This window comes from Leptopilina boulardi, unplaced genomic scaffold (assembly GCF_019393585.1).
Source record: "Leptopilina boulardi isolate dan_hultmark-lab unplaced genomic scaffold, ZJU_Lbou_2.1 LbouV2_278, whole genome shotgun sequence".
Classification (NCBI taxonomy): Eukaryota; Metazoa; Arthropoda; class Insecta; order Hymenoptera; family Figitidae; genus Leptopilina; species Leptopilina boulardi.
Window position 1 is genome coordinate 1,793,479 of NW_026137838.1, and position 23,619 is coordinate 1,817,097.

The following is a 23,619-nucleotide window of genomic DNA, read 5'->3' on the forward strand; positions in this document are numbered from 1 at the left end:
ATAGAAAAATTATTTCAGCATTATCAGCACCTGAGAAAAGACCAGCAAAGGCAATTTTAATTGATGAGGAGAATAAAAAAGTTGAGGCTGATAAACAAAGTGTCACTGAACCAGAAACTGATGTTTGTGATTGTTCAAGTCGTGAAGTTGATTCTTCAACACGGGAAAAAGATGCCACGAGTTCTATTGCTTTTGAAGATGCTTTACATAATCAGGTTTATGTTAAAAGGCCAACATCACGTAGACGACGTGACGTAAGTGAAGTAATTATGACTGAAGAAATTTCATTTCAAAAACGCGATGTTTCCAGCGAAAATAAGGTAAAAAAATAATGTTCTTTTTTCAAAAATTAGCATTGATTTACTTTTTATTTCATTAATTAATGTTTTCTTGAAGGACAAAGAAGCGGGACAAAGAGGAACGAAGAAATCGTCAAAAGATGGGAATATAAAAAATTATACGACACTTAAGGAGGAACCAATACCACCTGATGAAATGGAAGATGGAAAAATACTGAAATTCGAGAGGAGAATTCCAACAACCAATTATACCACCGGTCCTATTACATTTGTGATAAGTGGACTGAGGCATTTTACTGTTTATAATATTGAAATTCAAGCATGCCGTGAAATAACATCAAACGACAGATCAATAAATGATTATTGTTCAACTAAAAGCATGAAGACTTATCGAACAATGGCACTGGATTGCGCTGATGATATTCCAGCGGATTCATTTAAAGTAACTTCAACAACAAACAAAGACAATGCTAGTCTTCCATCGCCTGAAGTTAAACTCGAATGGAACGAGCCACAAAAGCCTAATGGTCTTATTGTCACCTATCAAGTTGAATACAAAAATCGCGATATACAAAACGTAAGTATTAATAATTTATTCTGAATTTAGTAATTTATATTTTATTTTAATTTTTTTTAATTTAAAAAAATTCTTTTTTAGATAAAACCAACGACAATTTGTTTAACGAGAAAAGATTTTATTCGCAATAAATTTTATACATTAAAAGATCTTCCGGCTGGTAATTATACAATAAAAGCACGTGCAGTGAGTTTAGCTGGATATGGAAATTATACACATGAAAAAATTGTCTATATAAATGAATATAATTATGGAAAATTTTGGATTATATTTACAATTATATTAATAATTGTAATTATGAGTTTATCGGGATGTTCTGTTTATGCATGTAGAAGAAAAATGCGTAATGTTCCAAGTATGAGATTAATAGCGACTGTCAATCCAGAATATGTGAGTACTGTTTACATTCCTGATGAATGGGAAATTCCAAGGGAGAAAGTTCAACTTGAAGTAACTAAACCAATTGGTAATGGATCATTTGGAATGGTACACGAGGGAAAAGCTTTCGATGTTGTTAAAGGAAAGCATGAGGTACGTTGCGCTATCAAGACTGTCAATGATAAAGCAACCGATCGTGAACGTATCGAGTTTCTTAATGAAGCCTCAGTAATGAAGTAAGTTCAATTTATTTTCTTCAATCTTTATTATTGCTTTAGATTTATTATAGAGGTTGAATTTCTATTTTAAATTAAATTCAGAGTTGGCCACTGATCGGGAAAAAAGACAGGAATTATTATATAATAATAAAATGCTTGGTCTGTTCTTCTGTCTTAACTTGAAGTTGGCCTTTTTTGATTTCACGTGTTTTTTTTGAATAGTAATCTTATGACGTGTCAAATTTTGACAATTCTTTTTCTCATTTTTGCCAAAGTTGTATAATTGTGTTTTCAAATTTCGGAATAAGTTTCTTTAAAATTCCAAATTCGAAAATTCAATTCACGAAGCTGAAGTACACAACGTTTACCAACGAAATTTTTTTTAAAGTTGTATATTGATTCAAAAATTGTATACAAATAGAAAAAATTTATGATGAGAAAAAGATGCGCCAGGAAGTTTCGTACAAGATAGTAATTTGAAATAAATTTATTTTTAAAAATTAATTTTTAAGGTACCAGGGGCCAACGAATATCTATTAAATGTTAATTATAAAAACACAGGCCTCGAATCAACTTAAAGACATAAAAAAGTCGTTTTAGTCGATTTATATTCCAAAAAAAGTAGAATTGTTTTTTATTTTAACAAAAATATTTTACAGATTTTTAAATAAAAAAATTTTTTTTTAATAATAATCCTTTTCGAAGGGTTAAAGTTGAAATTTTTAGAAATAATTAAATTTCAAAATATATTGTTAATTTTCAAACAATTATTAAATTTTACAGAACTAAAAATAATTTATCAAACAATTTTTGGAAAACATTTTTTAAATTTAATTGAATTTTCAAAGATTTAAAATTGAGATTTTTGAAATTAATTGAAACTTTAAGTGTTTTGTAATTAAAATTTTAGATGATTTCACTAAAAATTTATTAGAAAATGCGGACAAAATACAATAATTTGAAAATCATTTTTAATTGAAAAATGGTTTCAGATAATTGAAATTTCAAAGAATATTATTAAAATAGTTAAAAATAATTGAATTTCCTTAGAGTTATAATTGAAATTATTAAATTTCAAAAAAAAAAAAATTTTGATGGAAAATTTTAGAAATAATTAAATTTTAGATGCTTTTAAATTCAAATTATTGAAAATTCAATTAATTTTGAATTCAAATTTTTGAGAATAATTAAATTTTATTTGATTTTAAATTTGGAAAATAATTGAATTTCAATTCATTTTGAATTGAAAATTTTGGGAAATAATTGAATTTTAATTGAAATTTTGGATAATAATTTAATTTAAGTTGATTTTTGATTGAAAATTTAAATAATTAATTTTGAATAGTAATTTTAGAAAATAATTGAATTTTATTTCATTTTAAATTGAAAACTTGGTAAATAATTAAATTTTAAATTGAAAATTTTTAATAATTATTGAATTTTAATTGATTTTGAATTAAAATTTCTTGTAATAATTGAATTTTAGTTTATTTTAAATTGAAATTTTTAAAAAATAATTCAATTTTATTGTGATATTTTTTTTTTTAATTATAAACAATTGTTAAATTTCATAAAAATGTTAATTGAAAAATAATTTTGATATAATTGAATTTGTGATGTATTTCATTAAAATTATTAAAAATAATTAATTTAGTGAAGAATCATTTTAGTTCAAAATTTGTTAAATAATTGAATTGAAGAAGATCTGAAGAAGATCTACATTTTATACTAAAAAAATATATTTTATTTACATTTTTTTTCAAACGTTAAAAAAGAAATGTCTCATTTTATTAGAATAAGTCGATAAAAGTCGTATTTTTGAAAAAAGTCGTATAATCCGAGGCCTGTAAACATATAATTTTCATTATTATCATTTAATATGTAATAATATTCTAATAAATTAAATTATTATTGATAATATTAATCTTTAATTTCTTTATAACAAAGAATTAAATACTCAATTTGGCGCGCTTGCGCGCTTTTAATTTTGCTAGTTATTTAATAATCTCGTAAATAATTTTAACCGGGAAAAAAGATTTTTACGCCTCTAAAACCGGGAATTTTTATTTTAGTTAGGCTACCTTATAAATTCTATAAAAAATTTTATTTTAAAAATAAATAAAATAGTAAATAAAAAAATTTAATTTTATTAATAATTTGTTTTAAGGGCTTTTAATACTCATCATGTTGTGAAATTATTGGGAGTTGTTTCACGTGGACTACCAACATGGGTTGTTATGGAGTTGATGGTAAATGGGGATTTAAAGGAATATTTGAGAAATCATCGACCGGATGCGTGTGAAGATCCAACCGTTAAGCCACCAACATTAAAAAGAATTCTAAGAATGGCTATTGAGATTGCCGATGGTATGGCTTATCTTTCGGCTAAAAAATTCGTGCATCGTGATTTGGCTGCGCGCAATTGTATGGTTGCTGAAGATTTGACGGTGAAAATTGGCGATTTTGGAATGACACGTGATATTTATGAAACCGATTATTATCGAAAAGGAACAAAGGGTCTTTTACCTGTGAGATGGATGGCACCAGAGAGTTTAAAAGATGGAGTATTTACAAGTTTCTCGGACGTTTGGAGTTATGGTGTTGTTTTATGGGAAATGGTTACACTTGCTTTGCAACCTTATCAAGGTTTATCCAATGATCAGGTAATTAGAATTTTTTTTTCTTTTTTTGGGATAAATTTGAATTTATTTTTATTTTTTAGACTCTGCGTTATGTAATTGATGGTGGAGTTATGGAAAAGCCGGAAAATTGTCCGAAATTTCTTTATCAATTAATGAGAAGAACGTGGTGTTATAAATCAAATGGACGTCCGACGTTTATTGATATTGTCAAAGTTTTTTTATATTTTACGGAAGAGGATTTTCATGATGTTAGTTTTTTTCATTCACCTGAAGGCGCTGATGCAGTGGCTCATAATGCTTCCGTTTCCTCGTACACTGAAGAGTAAGTCACTTTTTTAGTTACGAAATTATATTTTTAATTTTTTTTTTATTTGATACATTGATGGCTATTATATAAAATTGCAGCCTCATTATCTCATAAGCAACATTTTCTAGAATTATAATTAGCAGAAAATGTTTGTTAAATAAAATAAAATTGAAAAAAAAAATAATTAGTTGTTTCGCTAAACAGAAAAGTAAATAAAAATTATGTTACAGTGACATCAAAGAGATACTCAAAGAGATATTAGAAGGGGAGGAAATAATTGATGGTGAAGATTCTCCTCTACGTCAAGATTTCGGTGATTTTGGTGATTTTGCTGATTTTATGCCACTCAGTTTGAAGAGAAATTCATCACCAAGATATGCATTAGATCTTTATAGTAATGGTTCGAAATTTTCAAATTTTCACGATTATAATTCAGCGAAAGTACCACAAAAAGCTGGTTTCGATGATTTCGATGGTGTTTCAGTTGAATCAAATGAAGCATCAAGTAAAGATACATTAAATTTACCATTCGCTGAAGATAGTGTTAAATCAGTCAAGAGTTCACCGTTCGCACAAAACAAGAGTTTATCGCGTGAAAGTTTAAGCGGTGAATCGTCATTGGCAAAATCCGTAAGTCCACAAAATTCGGCACAAAAATCATTTATCGACAGTCCAAGTCCATCGAAAATATCACGTGCCGATCCCGATTATGAAAATCGTAGTCCCGAAATAATTGCGTTAAATACAAAAATTGAAAAAGCACCATTACGCATGAATTTTTCATCATTAAATACAATTGATATTGAGACAAATGATAATAATGATAAGGAGAAAAAACGTCAATCAGATTATAGAAATCGAACGGAAACATTAAATAACGGATATATCGGTAACGCGACCACGTAGTTTATTTTTGAGAAAAAAAAAAAAATTGCCCACATTACAAGGTCAACGTTCAACTTTACAAGGTAAATATAAATGTGCTTTGGGCATGAAAACATTTTTTTTTTTACAAAAAAAACAGAAATCCCTCCTTTATGTATATAAGGGATGATTTCATTTTTTTTTTTTTTTTGTTTTTTTACGCGAATGGAGAAGAATGAAAGTTTTTAAAAGAAAAATAATAATAACACTAATCTAAGCTACAAACGTAAGGTACATTTTACACTTTTTAGATGTAAAAGCGATTTAATCGAATGGTAAAATTTCGATTGACATATTAAAGATTCGATATTCCTTATATTCCATATACGGGTGTAGAAAAAATGCGTCTTAATTCCGTCTCCCTGATTAGAGTTTAAAAGTAAACGAGAAGAAAAAAAAAAAAGAAAACTTTGCTGCGTGTGTACAGATCTTTTTTTTTTTAATCTCGCGTGTCCACGAAAAAAAAAAAAATTATTGCAAATTATAATCGCGGAAACTCGTACCAAATACCTACACAATTTATTATCAAAGTCGAGTATCAAGTGTGTGGACAGTATTATAAAATATGCATGTTGTGGCAACCATCTTGACCTATCTAGTATTTAAGTCAATATCAAAGATTGAACTTGATTAATTATTTGTAATATAAAAAAAAAAAAACTAAATATTTAACTGAAACACATCTCCGGCTTCCCAGACGCGATACTCGTCGCTCGAACCCTTCAAAAAAGGAAAGAAATATAAAATTCAAAATGATTATTTACATTTTTTTTTGAAATTTTTTTGTTTTTTTTTACTAAAATCGAAGAATGGAAAAAAGTTGTAATCAATTACTCGTTTTATTTTTAAGTAATAATTGAATATTTAATTAATCGATTATTAATTGAATATTTAATTATTGTTTGATTAATTAATAATTTGTTTACTTGAATTATTAATTAGGAAATTATCAATCTAAATTAATAATTGGTCAATCAAAATATGAATTGAGTAATATTAAGTGATTAATGAAATAATTACAATCACTGGCGAAATTGTAAATTAATTAATTAATTGATTTTAAATTAATAATCAATTTAATTAATTAATTAATTGCAGCGACCTTATAGTACCCGGAGGTGGTTCAGAACGTTTCTAGTAACTAAAAAAACTATTTATTTGAATTCTAATTTTGAATTTAAATTTGTTTTTCGATTTTATAAAATAACATTCTTACGGCACTTTATGTACGAACGATTTTAAAAAAAAGCGTTTTCTGAACCATCTTGCACAGAACTGTGTCCTCGCATGCGAATGAATTTGAGAAGTATGGTGCTTTTTGAAATTGGCGTGTTCAATATATTTTTTTTTTTTTTGTTACGAGAATTAGAAGTCGTCCGAGAGTTTCAAGTCGGCAATACTATACGAGAGATGTTTTTACCACCAAATGTGTTTAAAGAGCACCTTGCTTTATTTAGCTTCTTCAATATACTTATATAGAAACTATTTATCAGACAAGCCCTCAACATTCGTCATTCAGCGATTGCTTTTATTTATTACATTTTTTTTTTATATTCTCAATTTCTAACTTTCAATTTAAATTGAAAGATTGCATTTTTTTTCTCTAGAAATATAATTAATTATATAAATTAATAATTTAATTTACATAATTTTTCGAATATTTCTATTTTTAAAGTAGTTTTCCAATTTTTTAAATTCTAAATATTATTTTTTTAAATAAATAAAATTTTATTTTCTCATTTACTGTAAATAGAAGAAAAAAAAAAGTGTAATGAAGTTGAAAGCAATATTATATTTGTAACTGAAACTTGAGCAGTTTCGAAATCGAACAAAGGTTCAAGTGTATACAATGAGGTGGGCTTATCGCAAAATCAAACTATGTAAAATATCTGTCTGTGTATATCCATACTGTTTCTTGGAGCCAATGGGTACAAACCGAGTAATTCTCCGCGTAAAATAAAAGGCTCGCTTTAAAAAAAAAAAAAAAAGAGTCTTACAAAGAATTTCCATTCGTAATAAACAGAGATAGAGAATTTTTTTTTTTCTACTATATGTATAATATTAAGTGGCAGAATGCGGTGAAATATTAAGAAAAGAAAAATAAAAAAAAAGAAAAAATTAATTATATAATACTTGGTGCTACGATCGGATTTTGTCCCTTGCTCCAGGAAGTCAGGTTCAAAGTTCAGAGGCATATTATGCTTTCATGTAGAGGAGAGAACGTAGACTGTCTTAGCCCAGTGAGAGCCAAGATTGATGACGGATGAAAAGGTCGATCCCCCACCCTTGAAAGCTGTTTATAAAAGAAAAATTAAAAAACAAAAAAAAAAAAAAGAGAAAAAAAAACCTAAGAATTTTCAAACGAATTTCAAAGCGACGAAGAAAAAAAAAATGGATAATATGCGCGAGCAACGCAAATTCAGTTGAAACTAGACATAATGAGCCTCAAATACAAGACTGATTAGCTAATCCTCTTTATAAACTCGTAATCTCCCACTAAGTTAAAGTTATTTAAAAAAAAAAACAATATAGTAGAAAGTTCCATATTTTATTCTCGATGGCTATCCTTTTTGTTTATTTTTCTGCTAAATAACCGCTTAAAGTATAATTAGTTAAGTAATTATATTAAGGACCGAAATACCAGTGACCTAATATACAGAGAACCTATTTTATTTGCAATGCTTTACATTAGATGACCTCGTACCTATGTTTTTATATATAAAAAAAAAAAAAAAAAAACAACTAAAATCAGTGAAAGTCGTACAGATTTATATATTTAAGTTTGTTAATAGATAACGAAAACTAGAAAATAATGTACACAGTCCTTTTTTTCTAATCTTGTCAAAAATTTACAATTTTTTTTTAAAAATAAATTACCGAAAATTAAAATTGTGAAAAATCTTTTTTTAATAAAGAAATTTATATTTATTTTTAGTAACAGATATTTAAGTACTTTTCTAATAATTATATAGTATTTATTAGACTAAATATTTTTAAAATATTTTTGTCAAATAATAATTTTTTATACAAATATTTGTTGATAAAAATGTTAAATGTTTTGACAAGTGGAAAAAAAGAGGAGAAAATAGAAAAAAAAATTTTTTTTGTCACCTATCATTTTCAAGAAAATTATGTACTTTCAATAATATTACTCGTCAAGATACTAAAAAATTATTTTCATTTTTATTGTTATTTATCTATAAAAAAAAAAAAAATTTTAAGTATCGTTTCTTTATTGTTAATCATTTTTATTGTAATTAGAGTTCTAAAGGAAAAATTGAGAATTTCTTTTTACGTAATGTAAAATTTTTATTTGTAATTATTATTAATTGATGAAAATTTAATTAAGTAATTATTAATTATTAATTATTAATTATTAATTTTTAATTATGAATTAAATAATTAATCTTTAATTTAATTTAGTAATTAAATAATTGTTAAGTAATTTACAGTTTTTTAATTATTAATTCCTTTTTAGGTTTTTTTTTGTAGATTTTCAATTTTCTGAGAACTCTAAAAAAAATAACTTCACTTCTATTGACAATCTACTTAAAGGCTTCTGTCTTTGATTTTTTCAAACTTTTTTTTTATATTGTTCTGTGAAAATAATTTATTAATAATTCATTACAATTAAAAATTGAGAAAATTTTTTTACATTATTGATTTTTAATTATTATTTATTGGAAAATTCTTGATTAAAATGATAAAAAAATTGTGGAAGCCTTTGAAATTGTGCTTTAAGAAAAAAAAAAAACAAATCATTTATGTACTTTTTTTTTATTCATCCAACAACGACTGTGTTATTTTCTCTGCCGAGTTCTGATTGTACCGCAATTATGAAGTATAAATGATCCTTTTCTTCCGTCTCTTCGAGCAATGGTGATATACAATTTTTTTTTTTTTTTATACAAAGAGAAGAAGAAGAAGAAATTGATTTACACTAATAAGCTTGAAGCATATACACACTGACAGATTCTAGTGTTATTATTAAATGCCAGCAGTGTATCATAAATAGAAAAAAAAAGCTCGTTCTTATTCTCAAGTATTCGAAAAAATGAATTAAGATCTTCATTTTTTCAAATCTTTGCAAATTTCTACTGTTTCTTTTTAATATTTAAAAATTACAGTAATTTTTGCATGAATCCAAAAAAAAATTATTCATTTTTTTTTATTGTAAATAGTAAAAATAAATAAAGTTTTATTTTAAATAATAAAATTCAAACAAAAAGATTCATATTTATTTAAATAATAAAACTTGAAGAAATAAATTAAAAATAACAATTTTTAATTTCTGACTTGTAAAGATTTAAAAATTGAATTTCTCGATTCACTCTTCATTGAGACGATCAACGCTTAGATTAAATTAAACATGAATATATAAATAGATAAATAAATACAGAAAAATTATATTATATATATATATATATTTAAATGTATATATTTTCAACTGTAATTGTCGCGTACAATTAATCAGAAATATGTTTCCTATATAAAAAAAAAAAATGAAAATCGCGAATCATGATTATATATCAGGAAAGAGAGTTTGACTCGCCGTTATTTCGGCCTAGCATTTTTTTGGGCTCTGTATAAAAAAAAAATAATAGTACACAACTAAGAATTATTTGTAAGAATAAAAATTGTGAATCAGAAATTTCATGTTTGTACGTGTGAATGAATGTTTCAGAGATCGTTTCAAAAAAAAAGGAAAAGAAAGAAAGAAAAAAAAAGTTTAAATGTTAAAAAAAAAGGGGCGCTGAAATGAAAAATAGTGCGGAAATTTTTTCTGAAAATGAAAATATTTTTATCTTTATAAAAACTTATGAATTTATACGATCACAGTATTGAAAAAAAAAATTTTTTTATAAAATTTGTTTTTAAAAATGATAAAAAAAAAAAAAGAAATTGACAAATTGGATTAATAATTGTGATCACAAATTTATAAGAAACATTGTACATAATTATTCCAAAAAAAAAAATATTTTTTTTTTGTTTATAGGAAATTTTTCCGTTGCAAAAAAAAATTTTTATGTTTACTAGTATTTAAAAAACTTGAATTGAAATAGATTTCCAATTTATCTGAATAAAAAGGCTGACTAAATCGAATTAATATCCATATTAATAGTAATTGTAATAAAAGTATGTAATTTTTAATTCTTAGTTCTGAAATTCTATTAAAGAATTCCTAGGATTAAGAAACAAAAAAGAAGCTATTTTTTTCTTTTGATATACAAAGCTTTATAAAATGAAAAAAAAAGAAAATTTTTGTATAATCTTCGGCGCCCCAAATCGCACGAATATCGATTAGATTTTAATTGCGATGAATAAAAATATAATAATATTAATAATTATAATAATTATAATATTAATAATAATAATAATAATAATAATAATAATAATATAATAGTAATAATAATTTAAAAATAAAAACTTTGTGTAAACTGCTACGTGCCAGCATCAATGTCGAATGATATTCAAGTGAAAAAAAAAAAATATTGAATTTAAAAATAATGGAGAGCTATTAAAAAAAAAAATCCAGCGAATTTTCGTATATTATACACAAAAAAAAGGAAATCATGTATTTTTAGAATTTCTTCATGTCGAGAAGGGGACTCATTTTTTTTTATTTTTACCAGTCCACCAAATCAATTTGTATAGTTGTTTAAAAATACCATTATATTAGTGAATTGTAAAAAAAAAATCCTTGTTTTTTAATCAACAAGCCCTAAACAACACCGTAAGATAAAAAAAAATATATAAAAAAAAATAAAACAGCTAAGGAAGAGAATTTTTTCATCAGGGAAGATCACATCAGTCATCAAAACGAAGAGATCATCAAGAAATTGTTCTCCTGAGGCAAAAACAATTTCTATCGTATAAAAAAATATAACTTTATTTTTATTACTCACTTTGCAAAAAAAAAAAAAAAATGCACTAATTAATTATTAAGGCTTTTAATAATATTATTATTATTAACTATAATAATTAATTTAAATGAATTGAATAATTAAAAATAATAATATTAATTTAAATAATTAAAACATAATAAATATATTATTAATATTAAAAATATTACAAAAAAGTAATAGTAATAATTACAAAATAAAATAGTAATAAAAAAATAGCAATACAAAAAAATAACAGTAATACAAAAAATAATAGTAATACAAAATATAATAGTAATACAAAAATAATAGTAATACAAAAATAATAGTAATATTACAAAAAAAATAATAGTAAATAATATACAAAAAAAACTAAATTTTAATAGTAATACAATCATAAATGAAAATTGCTAGAACACTTTAAACAATTATCACTAATATTAATATAAAATAAATATATTTAAGAAAAATAAAAAAATGTTTTAGATTATAAATGAATATGGTATTGATAAAAAAAAAATGAAAAATGAAAAAGCATTTGATATAAGAAGAAAAGACTACAGTTGAAGAGGAGCAACATTTTACCTGATTATTTAAAAACTAATTTCATAGGGACTGATTTCAATAAGGTTTTTATTATAATTAATTTTTGCTGGCAAATACTATTTTTTAACTATACAAAATGCGAATAATAGCCAATTTTAGTCAATGACACTATATAAGCTTAAGATTGCTATATTTACACCTTGAGCTTTTTTTAAAAAAATAATTAGTTATATTAATTTTAATTTGTTATTAGTTAGTAATTAGCAATTGATTAGGGATTATCATATAAATTATTCAATGACAATGATGTATTATCAATAATTATATTTAATTATAATATTTGCGGATTATTAATAATTAAATGAATTTGATAATTTACTGATAATCATATATTTATTATTTTTCATTGGCAATATGTAATTATACAATAATAATAATTTTATAATAATTATAATTTCATTGCCATAAATGTACATTTTTTTTTTAGGAAAATTCAAAATTTTTTTTTTTCGTTTAGTTATAAGTTTAATTATTTATTTTATACGTCTTTTTAAAAAAAAAAATAAATTATGTGCTCTCGTAAATCAGAATTTGTAGAATTTCCGAAATTTTATTTTATTTTCAATATAAAACTATCTTTATGACCTGATATTTAAAAAAAAAACATATTTTACTTCCTTGAGAATAAATGTGACTGACAATTAAATAATATTTTTGATAATATTCTATTTTGCATTGATAATTGTTCTTTTTTTTCATTTTAATTCGAATTATCTTTTTATTGTGCTAATTATTGAAAAAAAAGGAACTGGATTTCTTATATTATAATAAATAAATATTTATGTAGATAATTTTCAGATATTTTTATATTTTTGTGATAATGAAAATTATTTATAAATTGATTACAAAAAAAAAATGAAACTTATATAATAATAAAAATTAAAATATAGATAAATAGTTCTTTTGGTTTTTTAAATCAATTTAAAAAATGCAACGAATATTAAGTGATTAAAATAATAATAATAAAAAAAAAAAAATTGTAAATACTGTCAGGTCATGTAATTAAGGGACTAATTAACTTTCTGCTCAGATTGTAAAACAGCTGTGATTACTTATCAGACTTCAGAATACTCAAAAGTGTATAATTCGTAACTACAAGGTCCGAGTTTTAAATAACTGAATTTTAAGGTCACTTTTATATAATTGAAATGATTTTTTTTTCCTGTCGATTAGAAAACTGGACATTTTTTTTAGTTTTAGAAAAATTGTCAAATAATTTTCCAAAAATTTTATAAACAAAGAAACGAGATTTTATAATTTTTATTCTAATTGAAAATTTTTTTTTTTAATTATTTATTAATAATAATTTTTGATCAAGATTTGTTTATTTTCTTTTTTATGAAAAAAAACTTTTTAATTCCAAAAATTCAGACAGAAAAAAAATTGAATTCGAGAGTAAAACGTCTCCATTAATTAAAAAAAAAAAAAAATTACATTTGCAAATTGCTTCTTGTGCAAAAATTTCGCAAAAATAAAAAAACAAAAAAAAATCTTTAATCACAGAATTCTTGATGTTTTTAAAGGAGAAAAAAAATCGATCATAAGACACTTAGAAAGTAGAGTTGATTGAGGGTTACATGAGAAAGCATATCCTTTAACTGTATGTTCCTTTTTTTTCTTATTATAAAATTGTAATACATATATGACAGTCTTATAATTACTGATGAAATTATTTTTTGGAAGAAGTGAAAAGTGCAAATTAAAATTGACAAGTTTTTTTTTTTGATTGGCAAAAATAAAATTTTCCCCCAATTATTGATTAATTTTAATTTTGATTCTTTTTTTTTAAATAAATATTTTTTTTTTCAACAAGCAAATTTTGCTCAAAAAAGTAAAACAAAGAAAATTGACCGAGCTTCCAAAATAATGGGCCTTTCAATTTTTGCGTAATTTTGAAATTAAATTTTTGTAAAAAAAATAAGAAATAAAAAAGAAGAAGACACAATACAAAACAAGTGTATATGTATAAATGTTTTATTGCATAAATAAAAGTGAAAAGAAAATTCAGATATAAATTATTATTTATTATTTTGTATTTATTGTATTCTTAAAATTAAGGTAAAAAATTATTTTTTTTTTTTTTATATTTTGCGCAGGACAATATTCTCATTGTAGATCATTGAATATAACGGTGGTTTCAATTTTACGGTAAACTCGAACGACCGTGACATTGAGAATCATTTAATTCGACGAGGAAAGATTTTTCTTTTAAACTTGTTCCAAAAATTTGAAATTCTTTTTCAATTTTTCTTTTCAGATGCGAAGAATAAAAATAAAAATTTTGGTGTATTTTCAAAATTATATATATTTCATTATTTTGTTTCTTATTATTTTTTTTATTATGTTTATTTTTTTATTATTAATTTTTGTTTTTATTATTATAATTTTGTTAATATAATTTTTTTTATAATTTTTTTTGTTATATAATTTCATTATTTTGTTTCTTATTATTTTTTTTATTATGTTTATTTTTTTATTATTAATTTTTGTTTTTATTATTATAATTTTGTTAATATAATTTTTTTTATAATTTTTTTTGTTATATAATTTCATTATTTTGTTTCTTATTATTTTTTTTATTATGTTTATTTTTTTATTATTAATTTTTGCTTTTATTATTATAATTTTGTTAATATAATTTTTTTTATAATTTTTTTTGTTATATAATTTCATTATTTTGTTTCTTATTATTTTTTTTTATTAATTTTTTTTCAATTATTTAGAAACGTAGTTTTGGGAGTGTTTATGAAATTTGTTAAATCGCGTGTGTTTTCTGAAGAAAATTTTTAATGTACCATCGTTTGCAAGGTTAGAGATGTATTTTTTTTTTTTTTATAATAATTGCATGCAATTTTATATTTTTTAATAATTAATCTAACATTTTATTTTTGTTAAAAAGAGTCGCATTAATTATTTGAAAAAAATGTTACATTAATTTTAAAAAAAAAAAAGTTACATTAATTTTTTTAAAAAAAAGTATTACATTAACTTTTTAGAAAACTGTTATTAATTTTTTAAGAATTGTTATATTAATTAAAAAAAATGTTACATTAATTTTTTTAAAAAAATACCATTAATTTTTTTTCGAAAAAAATGGTTAAATTAATTTTTTTCTTTCAAAAAAAAGTTAATTAAAAATTAAGTAATAAAAAACAGTTGTTTTTTTTAAATTTCTTATCAAGAAATATGTATATAATTATGAATCTACAGTGAAAATTATTGAATTTTGTGATATTAAACATTGTAATGGATGTGATAGGCTTTATAGGCAACACAAGTTTGTCGCTTGTCCTCTTTGAGAGCATCTTACCAATAATCATAAAAATCACCTGCCGCATACTTGCCTTTCCGTTATCTTTCTCCTTTGCGCAGTGATTTCTATTTCAAAAAAAAAAAAAATAAATAAAAAAAAAAAATTCGCTTTCACGAAAGCATACAGTGTCACCACATCAACCTTTTCATTTTCTCGCTTTTATCATCATCAGCTATTTGTTTTATCATTTTTTTTTCCATTAATTAACTTTCAATTCTCATAATTTCAATCATTTTTCATTACATTTTTAGTACGCCAGCTAAAACTTCAACTAGACGTTTCTCCAATATTTCTTTTAAATTGGAAAAAAATAAGATATTTTTCATTTTAGAAAATCCTTTTTTTTTTCGCCTACAAATTTTCAAATATTTTTTTCTTTTATAGAAAAATAATTTCTTTTTTTTGCATAGAAAGATGGTTTTCTAATTATCTCGTTGAAAAATAAATTTTTTTTTTAAATAAAATAAATAGAAAAAAGTAAAGGTAATACATTGGAACCTCGATTATTGAGACGAGAAATTGTGTCTCAATAAACGAGGTTCTAGTGAATTACATTTTTCCGATTGACTGTTTCGATTTCTTTGAATCAATAATAAAATTTTATTTTAAAAAGAAAATTAAATAAAAATAAAGAAATTTCATTTTACAAAAATATATTTATTTTTTGCAATATTTTTGGATGAAAAAATCATTTTTTTTTTGCAATGTTTTTTGATTACTAGATTACTAGACGTTTCTCCAATATTTCTTTTAAATTTGAAAAATATAAGATATTTTTCATTGTAGAAAATCTTTTTTTTTTCGCCTACAAATTTTCAAATAGTTTTCTTTTATAGAAAAATAATTTCTTTTTTTTTGCATAGAAAAATGGTTTTCTAATTATCTCGTTAAAAATTAAATTTTTTTTTAAAATAAAATAAATAGAAAAAAGGTAATACATTGGAACCTCGATTATTGAGACGAGAAATTGCGTCTCAATAAACGAGGTTCTAGTGAATTAAATTTTTCCGATCGACTATTTCAATTTCTTTGAATCAATAATAATTTTGTTTTAAAAAGAAAATTAAATAAAAATAAAAAAAATTTCATTTTACAAAAATTTATTTCTTTTTTGCAATATTATTGGATGAAAAAATCATTTTTTTTTTGCAATGTTTTTTGATTACTAGATTACTAGATTATTAGACGTTTCTCCAATATTTCTTTTAAATTTGAAAAACATAAGAAATTTTTCATTGTAGAAAATCCTTTTTTTTTCGCCTACAAATTTTTAAATATTTTTCTTTTATAGAAAAATAATTTCTTTTTTTTTTGCATAGAAAGATGGTTTTCTAATTATCTCGTTAAAAAATAAATTTTTTTTTAAAAATAAAATAAATAGAAAAAAGTAAAGGTAATACATTGGAACCTCGATTATTGAGACGAGAAATTGCGTCTCAATAAACGAGGTTCTAGTGAATTAAATTTTTCCGATTGACTATTTCAATTTCTTTGAATCAATAATAAAATTTTGTTTTAAAAAGAAAATTAAATAAAAATAAAGAAATTTCATTTTGCAAAAATATATATTTCTTTTTTGCAATATTTTTGGACGAAAAAATCATTTTTTTTTGCAATGTTTTTTGATTCCTTTTTTTCACATAGAAGCATTTTTTTACATGTAAAAATTAATTTGCAATGATTATGATGATGATGATGATTTATTGAAAGGTGTAAAGTCATCGCCCTGTGGGATTTGTCGACAATTATATATATATATATATAGTATATATACTATAATGTTATGTAAAGTTGCCTGTGAACTCGGTAATGATTACGCGAGAACGGCCTCGAATACATTTTTATTGTTTTGAAATAGTATGCCACTTGCCGCGCGCAACAAACATTCGAACAAATGAAGCCAAAACGCCTCACGTTCCAGCAACCCAGATCTGCGTGTCCAAGGAAATATACCGTTAAAATGCGCCTTCAGCTTCATGTTCTGATGTGTGCACACACTGTAGCACACTGATCACCTTTCATCTAATTTCTCTCCCCCCTTTTGTTTTTTTGTTTGTTTTATTTTTATAGATTATTTATTTATTTTTTCGTAAAAATTTGCATAAAAATCACATCTAAACGAAATTTTTCCTTAAAATGGTCCATTTTTTTATTATTATTTAATATTTTTTGTTTTTTTATAAAAAAATTGGCAAAAAATCACTGCCAAATGAAATTTTTTTTTAAAATTGTCTACCTTTTTTATTATGTTTTTTTTAATAACAAATTAGTAAAAAATTAGTAAGAAATAAGGACAGTTTTAGTCAGACAATTCATTTTGAATTAATTAGCCGTTGAAAATTAGTAGAAAAAGTCAGTTTTAGTCGGACAATTTACTTATTTTTCAAAATTTGTTGAAAATAACAGTTTAACCAGATTTTTCATTTTAAATTAGGTTTTACATTCATTAATTTTTCAAAATTAGTGGGAAAGGACAGTTTTAGGCAGACAAACTCGTTTTGTATTCAATTAATTTTGAAAATTAGTAGAAAAAGGCATTTTCAGTCAGTCATTTTACTGATTATTAAAAATTAGTAGTAAAAGGCATTTTTAGTCAGACAATTTACTAATTATTAAAAAATTAGTAGTAAAAGGCAGTATCAGTCCGACAAAATTATTTTGAATTCGCTTAGTTTTAAAAATTAGTAGAAAAAGACGTTTTTAGTCAGACAATTTACTAATAATTAAAAATTAGTAGTAACAGGCATTATCAGTCAGATAAAATCGTTTTGTATTCGATTAATTTTGAAAATTAGTAGAAAAAGCCGATTTTGTTTAGACAAATCAGTTTAATTTTTAAAATTAGTAACAAAAGACGGCTTTAGTCAGACAACCTGGTCTTCAATTCGCTTAATTTTGAAAATTAGTAGAAAAAGGCATTTTCAGTCGGACATTTTACTGATTATTAAAAATTAGTAGTAAAAAGCAGTATCAGTCAGACAAAATTGTTTTGTGTTCGATTAATTTTGAAAATTAGTAGAAAAAGCCGATTTTGTTCAGACAAATCATTTTAAATGTATTTTTTATCAAAAATAGTAGAAAAAAAGTCAATGTTTGGTAGACAATCGATTTTTTTTCAAAATTAGTAACAAAAGACGGCTTTAGTCAGACAAACTGGTATTTAATTTGCTTAATTTTGAAAATTAGTATAAAAAGGCATTTTTAGTCAGACAATTGCCTAATTATTAAAAATTAGTAGTAAAAGGCATTTTTAGTCAGACAATTTACTAATTATTAAAAAATTAGTAGTAAAAGGCAGTATCAGTCCGTCAAAATCATTTTGAATTCGCTTAGTTTTGAAAATTAGTAGTAAAAGGCATTTTTAGTCAGACAATTTACTAATTTTTACAAAATTAGTAGTAAAAGGCAGTATCAGTCCGTCAAAATCATTTTGAATTCGCTTAGTTTTGAAAATTAGTAGAAAAAGACATTTTTAGTCAGACAATTTACTAATAATTAAAAATCAGTAGTAAAAGGCATTATCAGTCAGACAAATTTATTTTGAATTCGCTTAGTTTTGAAAAGTAGTAGAAAAAGACATTTTTATTTAGACAAGGCAATAATTATTTTTATATAATTATATTATTATATTTATTTATTATTTAAATGATATTGCTATTTATTTTTTTACTTTTTTAAATTCTTAAAAAAATAGAATTTTCATTAAAAAAAAACAAAAATAAAATTGTTAAAATAATTTATCAATTTTATTAGAATTCATCTTGCATATATCCAGTTATATTTCAAACAAAAATAAAAAAAAATAATAATTGCCGTTAATAAATTAATTTTTTTTAAATTTAACGGCATTTTTAGTCATACAATTTACTAATTATTAAAAATTAGTAGTAAAAAGCAGTGTCAGTCAGACAAAATCGTTTTGTATTCGATTAATTTTGAAAATTAGTAGAAAAATCCGATTTTGTTAAGACAAATAATTTTAAATGAATTTCCTACCAAAAATAGTAAAAAAAAATCAATGTTTGTTAGACAATCGATTTATTTTCCAAAATTAGTAACAAAAAACGGTTTTAGTCAGGCAAACTGGTATTCAATTTGCTTAATTTTGAAAATTAGCAAAAAAAGACATTTTTAGTCAGACAATTTACTAATTATTAAAAATTAGTAGTAAGAGGCATTATCAGTCAGACAAAATCATTTTGAATTCGCTTAGTTTTGAAAATTAGTAAAAAAAGACATTTTTATTCAGACAAGGCAATAATTATTTTTATATAATTATATTATTATATTTATTTATTATTTAAATTATATTGATATTTATTTTTTTACTTATTTAAATTCTTAAAAAAATAGAATTTTCATTAAAAAAAAAAACAAAAATAAAATTGTTAAACTAATTTATCAATTTTATTAGAATTCATCTTATACCCAGTTATATTTCAAACAAAAATAAAAAAAAAATAATAATTGCCGTTAATAAATTTATTTTTCCAATTTTGACATTTACTTCCTATACAATATCTATACTAATAGTGTTAATTAAATTTTTTTCCATATATGATATCGCGAGGCAAATATTTAAAATACATATATGTATATATATAATTGCATAATATACATAGTCTAATTAATCGAGTGGTAATATATTTTCTTTTCTCTAATTGCATTTTCTAAACATACTCCATATATGTATTACCGTCAATAAGATAAAATTTTACATGACAAGAAAAAAAAAATTTAATTATCGATTAGTATAATAACTGTATTTAAGAATTATATCTATAAAAATTATTGTAAATATTTAAAACTTTAATTTTTTTCAGTTTTAATTTTCTGTTTTTTTTAGATTTTTTTTATTTTTTTTTTAATTATACATATATGTAGATATTAGATAAAGTAGAATAATTTGATTTTAACAAACTGCTTGACTATTCCCTTTCACTATATGTAGTTATATACATCCTCTTTTCAAATGCAAGAAATTCTTTCCTGTCCTTCACACCGTTGAAAGGCCAATCAGTAGATATTTTCTATATGTGTATATATATACAAAATATTTATGAAAGTCCATAAACTAGACTTTTACAACTGTTATATTTACTTACAGGCATTTTCTTAACTACTTTTTGCAAAATAAATTTGCATTTATTGTTACATTGTATAAATTCGCATATAAATCGTTTAAAAAACACTAAAAAAAAAAATTACCGAAAATTAATTATATTTTTTAAAAAAGATAGAAAATAATTTGGAAAATTTTTCTCCACTTTGATCGACTTTAGATTGGAGGATCTATAAAAAAAAATATTTGTACAAAAATTTCTTCGGTACACTGAAAAAAATTTATTTGAATTAAATAATTGACTATTATCAAAATAAATATTTATTTATATCAAATCACAGAAAATTATAAGGTATTAAAATAAGCTGCAACGCTTATTATTTTAATCCAATTTTGCTTATTTTAATACCAAAATGGATTAAAATAAGCAAAATTGGATTAAAATAATAAGCGTTGCAGCTTATTTTAATGCCTTTTAATTTTCTGTGATAATTATTAGTTGTGTCAAATAATTATTATTTGTTAAAAATAAATATTTATTTATAATTAATTTATTTGTATTTTTAGATAGTTTAGAAAAATATAATTATAGTTTTGCCTAAACATTTTTTTTTTTCTATAGAAAAGAGAAAACAAAATTTAATTTAAATAAATTTTTAAGTCCCATTAGGTTTTTTTTGAAAAATCAAATTGTAAGTCATTGACAATATAAATCGACCTTTCTCTCTTTTGCCATAGAATCTCCATTTCTGTGATCACACATTTCTCACGCGATAAATTTTGCATAGTTTTGCCCGCACGACGACAACAACAATGACGATAGATTTTATTTATAGATAACGATCAAAAACTGAATATGTAAATTTTCTACAAAATCTTCAATATTTCTTATAGGTATTTTTATTTTCAAAATAATAATAATAATAATTACTTATTTTCATCTCACTGACTTTAATATGAGCATCAATAATAATATTTTGCTTTCTCTGTGGCATCCAAGTTAAATTGGTTCGAATGAACTGAAAGCGCATACATATAGAAATTGAGAGAGAAAGAGAGAGAGATATTATAAAGAAAAATTAGAAATGAAAATTAGAAATGTAATTCTATTTTAATATTGTTAAAGATAGTTTTGCGAAAATTAAAAATGCAATATATTTTTTTAAAATAAATTATAATTATTAAATTGTTGTAATTAAATTAATTATTAAATTATAGCAATTTTGAAAACTAAATGAATTGAAAATAAGTCGTCTGACTAATATTGTCTTTTTCTACTTATTTTTAAAATTGAACAAAATTCAAATAAATTGGTCTGACTAATACTGACTTTTTCTACTAATTTTAAAAATCAGATAAATTTAAAATTATTTGTCTGGTTAAAAATGAATTTTTTTTACTAATTTTGAAAAATCAATTAATTCAAAATAAATTGTCTGATTAAAACGGGTCTTTTTCTAATAATTTTCAAAACTAGGCGAATTAAAAACGATTTTGTCTGACTAATACTGTCATTTACTACTTATTTTCAAAATTAAGCAAATTCAAACAAATTCGTCTGACTAATACTGACTTTTTCTACTAATTTTGAAAAGCAAATATATTTAAAATTATTTGTCTAGCTAAAAATGTCTTTTTCTACTAATTTAAAAAAATCAATTAATTGAAAATAAATTGTCTGACTAAAACGGGTCTTTTTCTAATAATTTTCAAAACTAGTCGAATTCAAAATGATTTGGTATATATATATTTGGTGGACTAATACCGTCTTTTACTACTAATTTTCAATAATTAGTGAATTGTTTGACTATTACTGCCTTTACTACTAATTTTTAGTAATTAGTGAATTGTCTGAGTATTAATGCCTTTTACTACTAATTTTCAATAATTAGTGAATTGTCTAACTATTAATGCCTTTTACTACTAATTTTTAATAATTAGTCAATTGTCTGACTGAAAATACCTTTTTCTACTAATTTTCAAAATTCAGCGAATTGAATATCAGTTTATCTGACTAAAACCGTCTTTTACTACTAATTTTCAATAATTAGTGAATTGTCTGACTATTACTGCCTTTACTACTAATTTTTAATAATTAAAAAATTGTCTGACTATTACTGCTTTTTACTACTAATTTTCAAAATTAAGCGAATTGAAGATCAGTTTGTCTGAATATTACTGCCTTTACTACTAATTTTTAATAATTAGTAAATTGTCGGACTGAAACTATACTTTTACTACTAATTTTGAAAAGCAAATAAATTTAAAATGACTTTTTTGAATAAAATTGTATTTTCTACTAAATTTTAAAAATAAGATAATTCAAATAAATTCGGCTGACTAAAATTCACTTTTTCTACTGATTTTGAAAAACAAATAAATTGAAATTGAATCGTCTGACTAAAATGCTCTTTTTCTACTAATTTTCAAAAATTAAGCGAATTCAAAACAAGTTTGTCTGACTAAAACTGTCTTTTTTTACTAATTTTAAAAAAATCAATGAATTGTTTGACTATAAGTATCCTTTGTTACTAATTTTTTGAAGTAAATTAATTTTTTGACTAAAACTGACCTTCGCTACTAATTTTCAAAATTAATCGAATTCAAAACGAGTATGTCGGACTTAAACTGTCTTTTTCTACTTGTTTTTTAAAAAAATCAATTAAATGTCAGATTAAAACTGTCGTTTACTACTAATTATTAATAATTAGTGAATTGTCTGACTATTAATGCCTTTTACTACTAATTTTTAATAATTAGTAAATTGTCTGACTAAAATTGCCTTTTTCTACTAATTTTCAAAAACAAGTCTATTATTATTTATTATGCTAATACTAAAAAAAATATATATAAACATTGTAAACAATTTCTTTCCTTTTTTTCCCAACAAATTCTTTTTCAAAAATTTCCAAAAAATATTTTCTACATTCCCACGTCTATCATCACAAAATTATCAAGTATTTTTCTTTTTTGCTCCCATATAAAATAAGTCTGAGAAATTCTTGTTTCAACGACGATAATCGCTATATGGGAAAGTTAGCGGATAATATGGGACGCGTCGAGCCTGAGGATCTGCATATCGAATGATTTTAGATATACACAGATTCACAAACAAGAGAAGCAGCATCACACAGTCACATATATAAAATATATATATATCTCTCTCTCTCTCTCTATATATATAAGGATTCTAAAGCAAATCTAAACGGGGTCTGATGCAAGGGGGCCATGTATATATATTTATTCAAGGGGCCAGTTTTCTGATACTATATGGAACCGTTCCCCACTGGGTGATAGAGGGGGGTCCAGAGGAGGGCGAAACGGTGTTCGTAATCAAAGAGAGGTGAAAGAGGCGATTCATGGCACGGAAGAAAGTCTGTCTACCGACAGAGTTTCAGTTCAACACCGCGC

General features: G+C 23.1%; 2 protein-coding genes across 2 annotated transcripts in view; one reads left to right on the forward strand and one right to left on the reverse strand.

Annotated features, from left to right (window-relative positions):
* The window catches only part of LOC127282065 (insulin-like receptor), a 94,141-nt gene extending 83,936 nt beyond the window's left edge, over positions 1-10,205 (forward strand). Inside the window, exons 9-14 of the mRNA XM_051306137.1 lie at positions 19-320; positions 397-876; positions 958-1,490; positions 3,640-4,135; positions 4,195-4,436; positions 4,652-10,205. Coding sequence (XP_051162094.1) covers positions 19-320; positions 397-876; positions 958-1,490; positions 3,640-4,135; positions 4,195-4,436; positions 4,652-5,327 — 2,729 coding nt within the window. The 3' untranslated portion in view covers positions 5,328-10,205. The remainder of the gene's footprint in view (positions 1-18; positions 321-396; positions 877-957; positions 1,491-3,639; positions 4,136-4,194; positions 4,437-4,651) is intronic.
* The window catches only part of LOC127282067 (caldesmon-like), a 329,462-nt gene that overhangs the window by 9,249 nt on the left and 296,594 nt on the right, over positions 1-23,619 (reverse strand). The gene's annotated exons all lie outside the window — the stretch shown is intronic.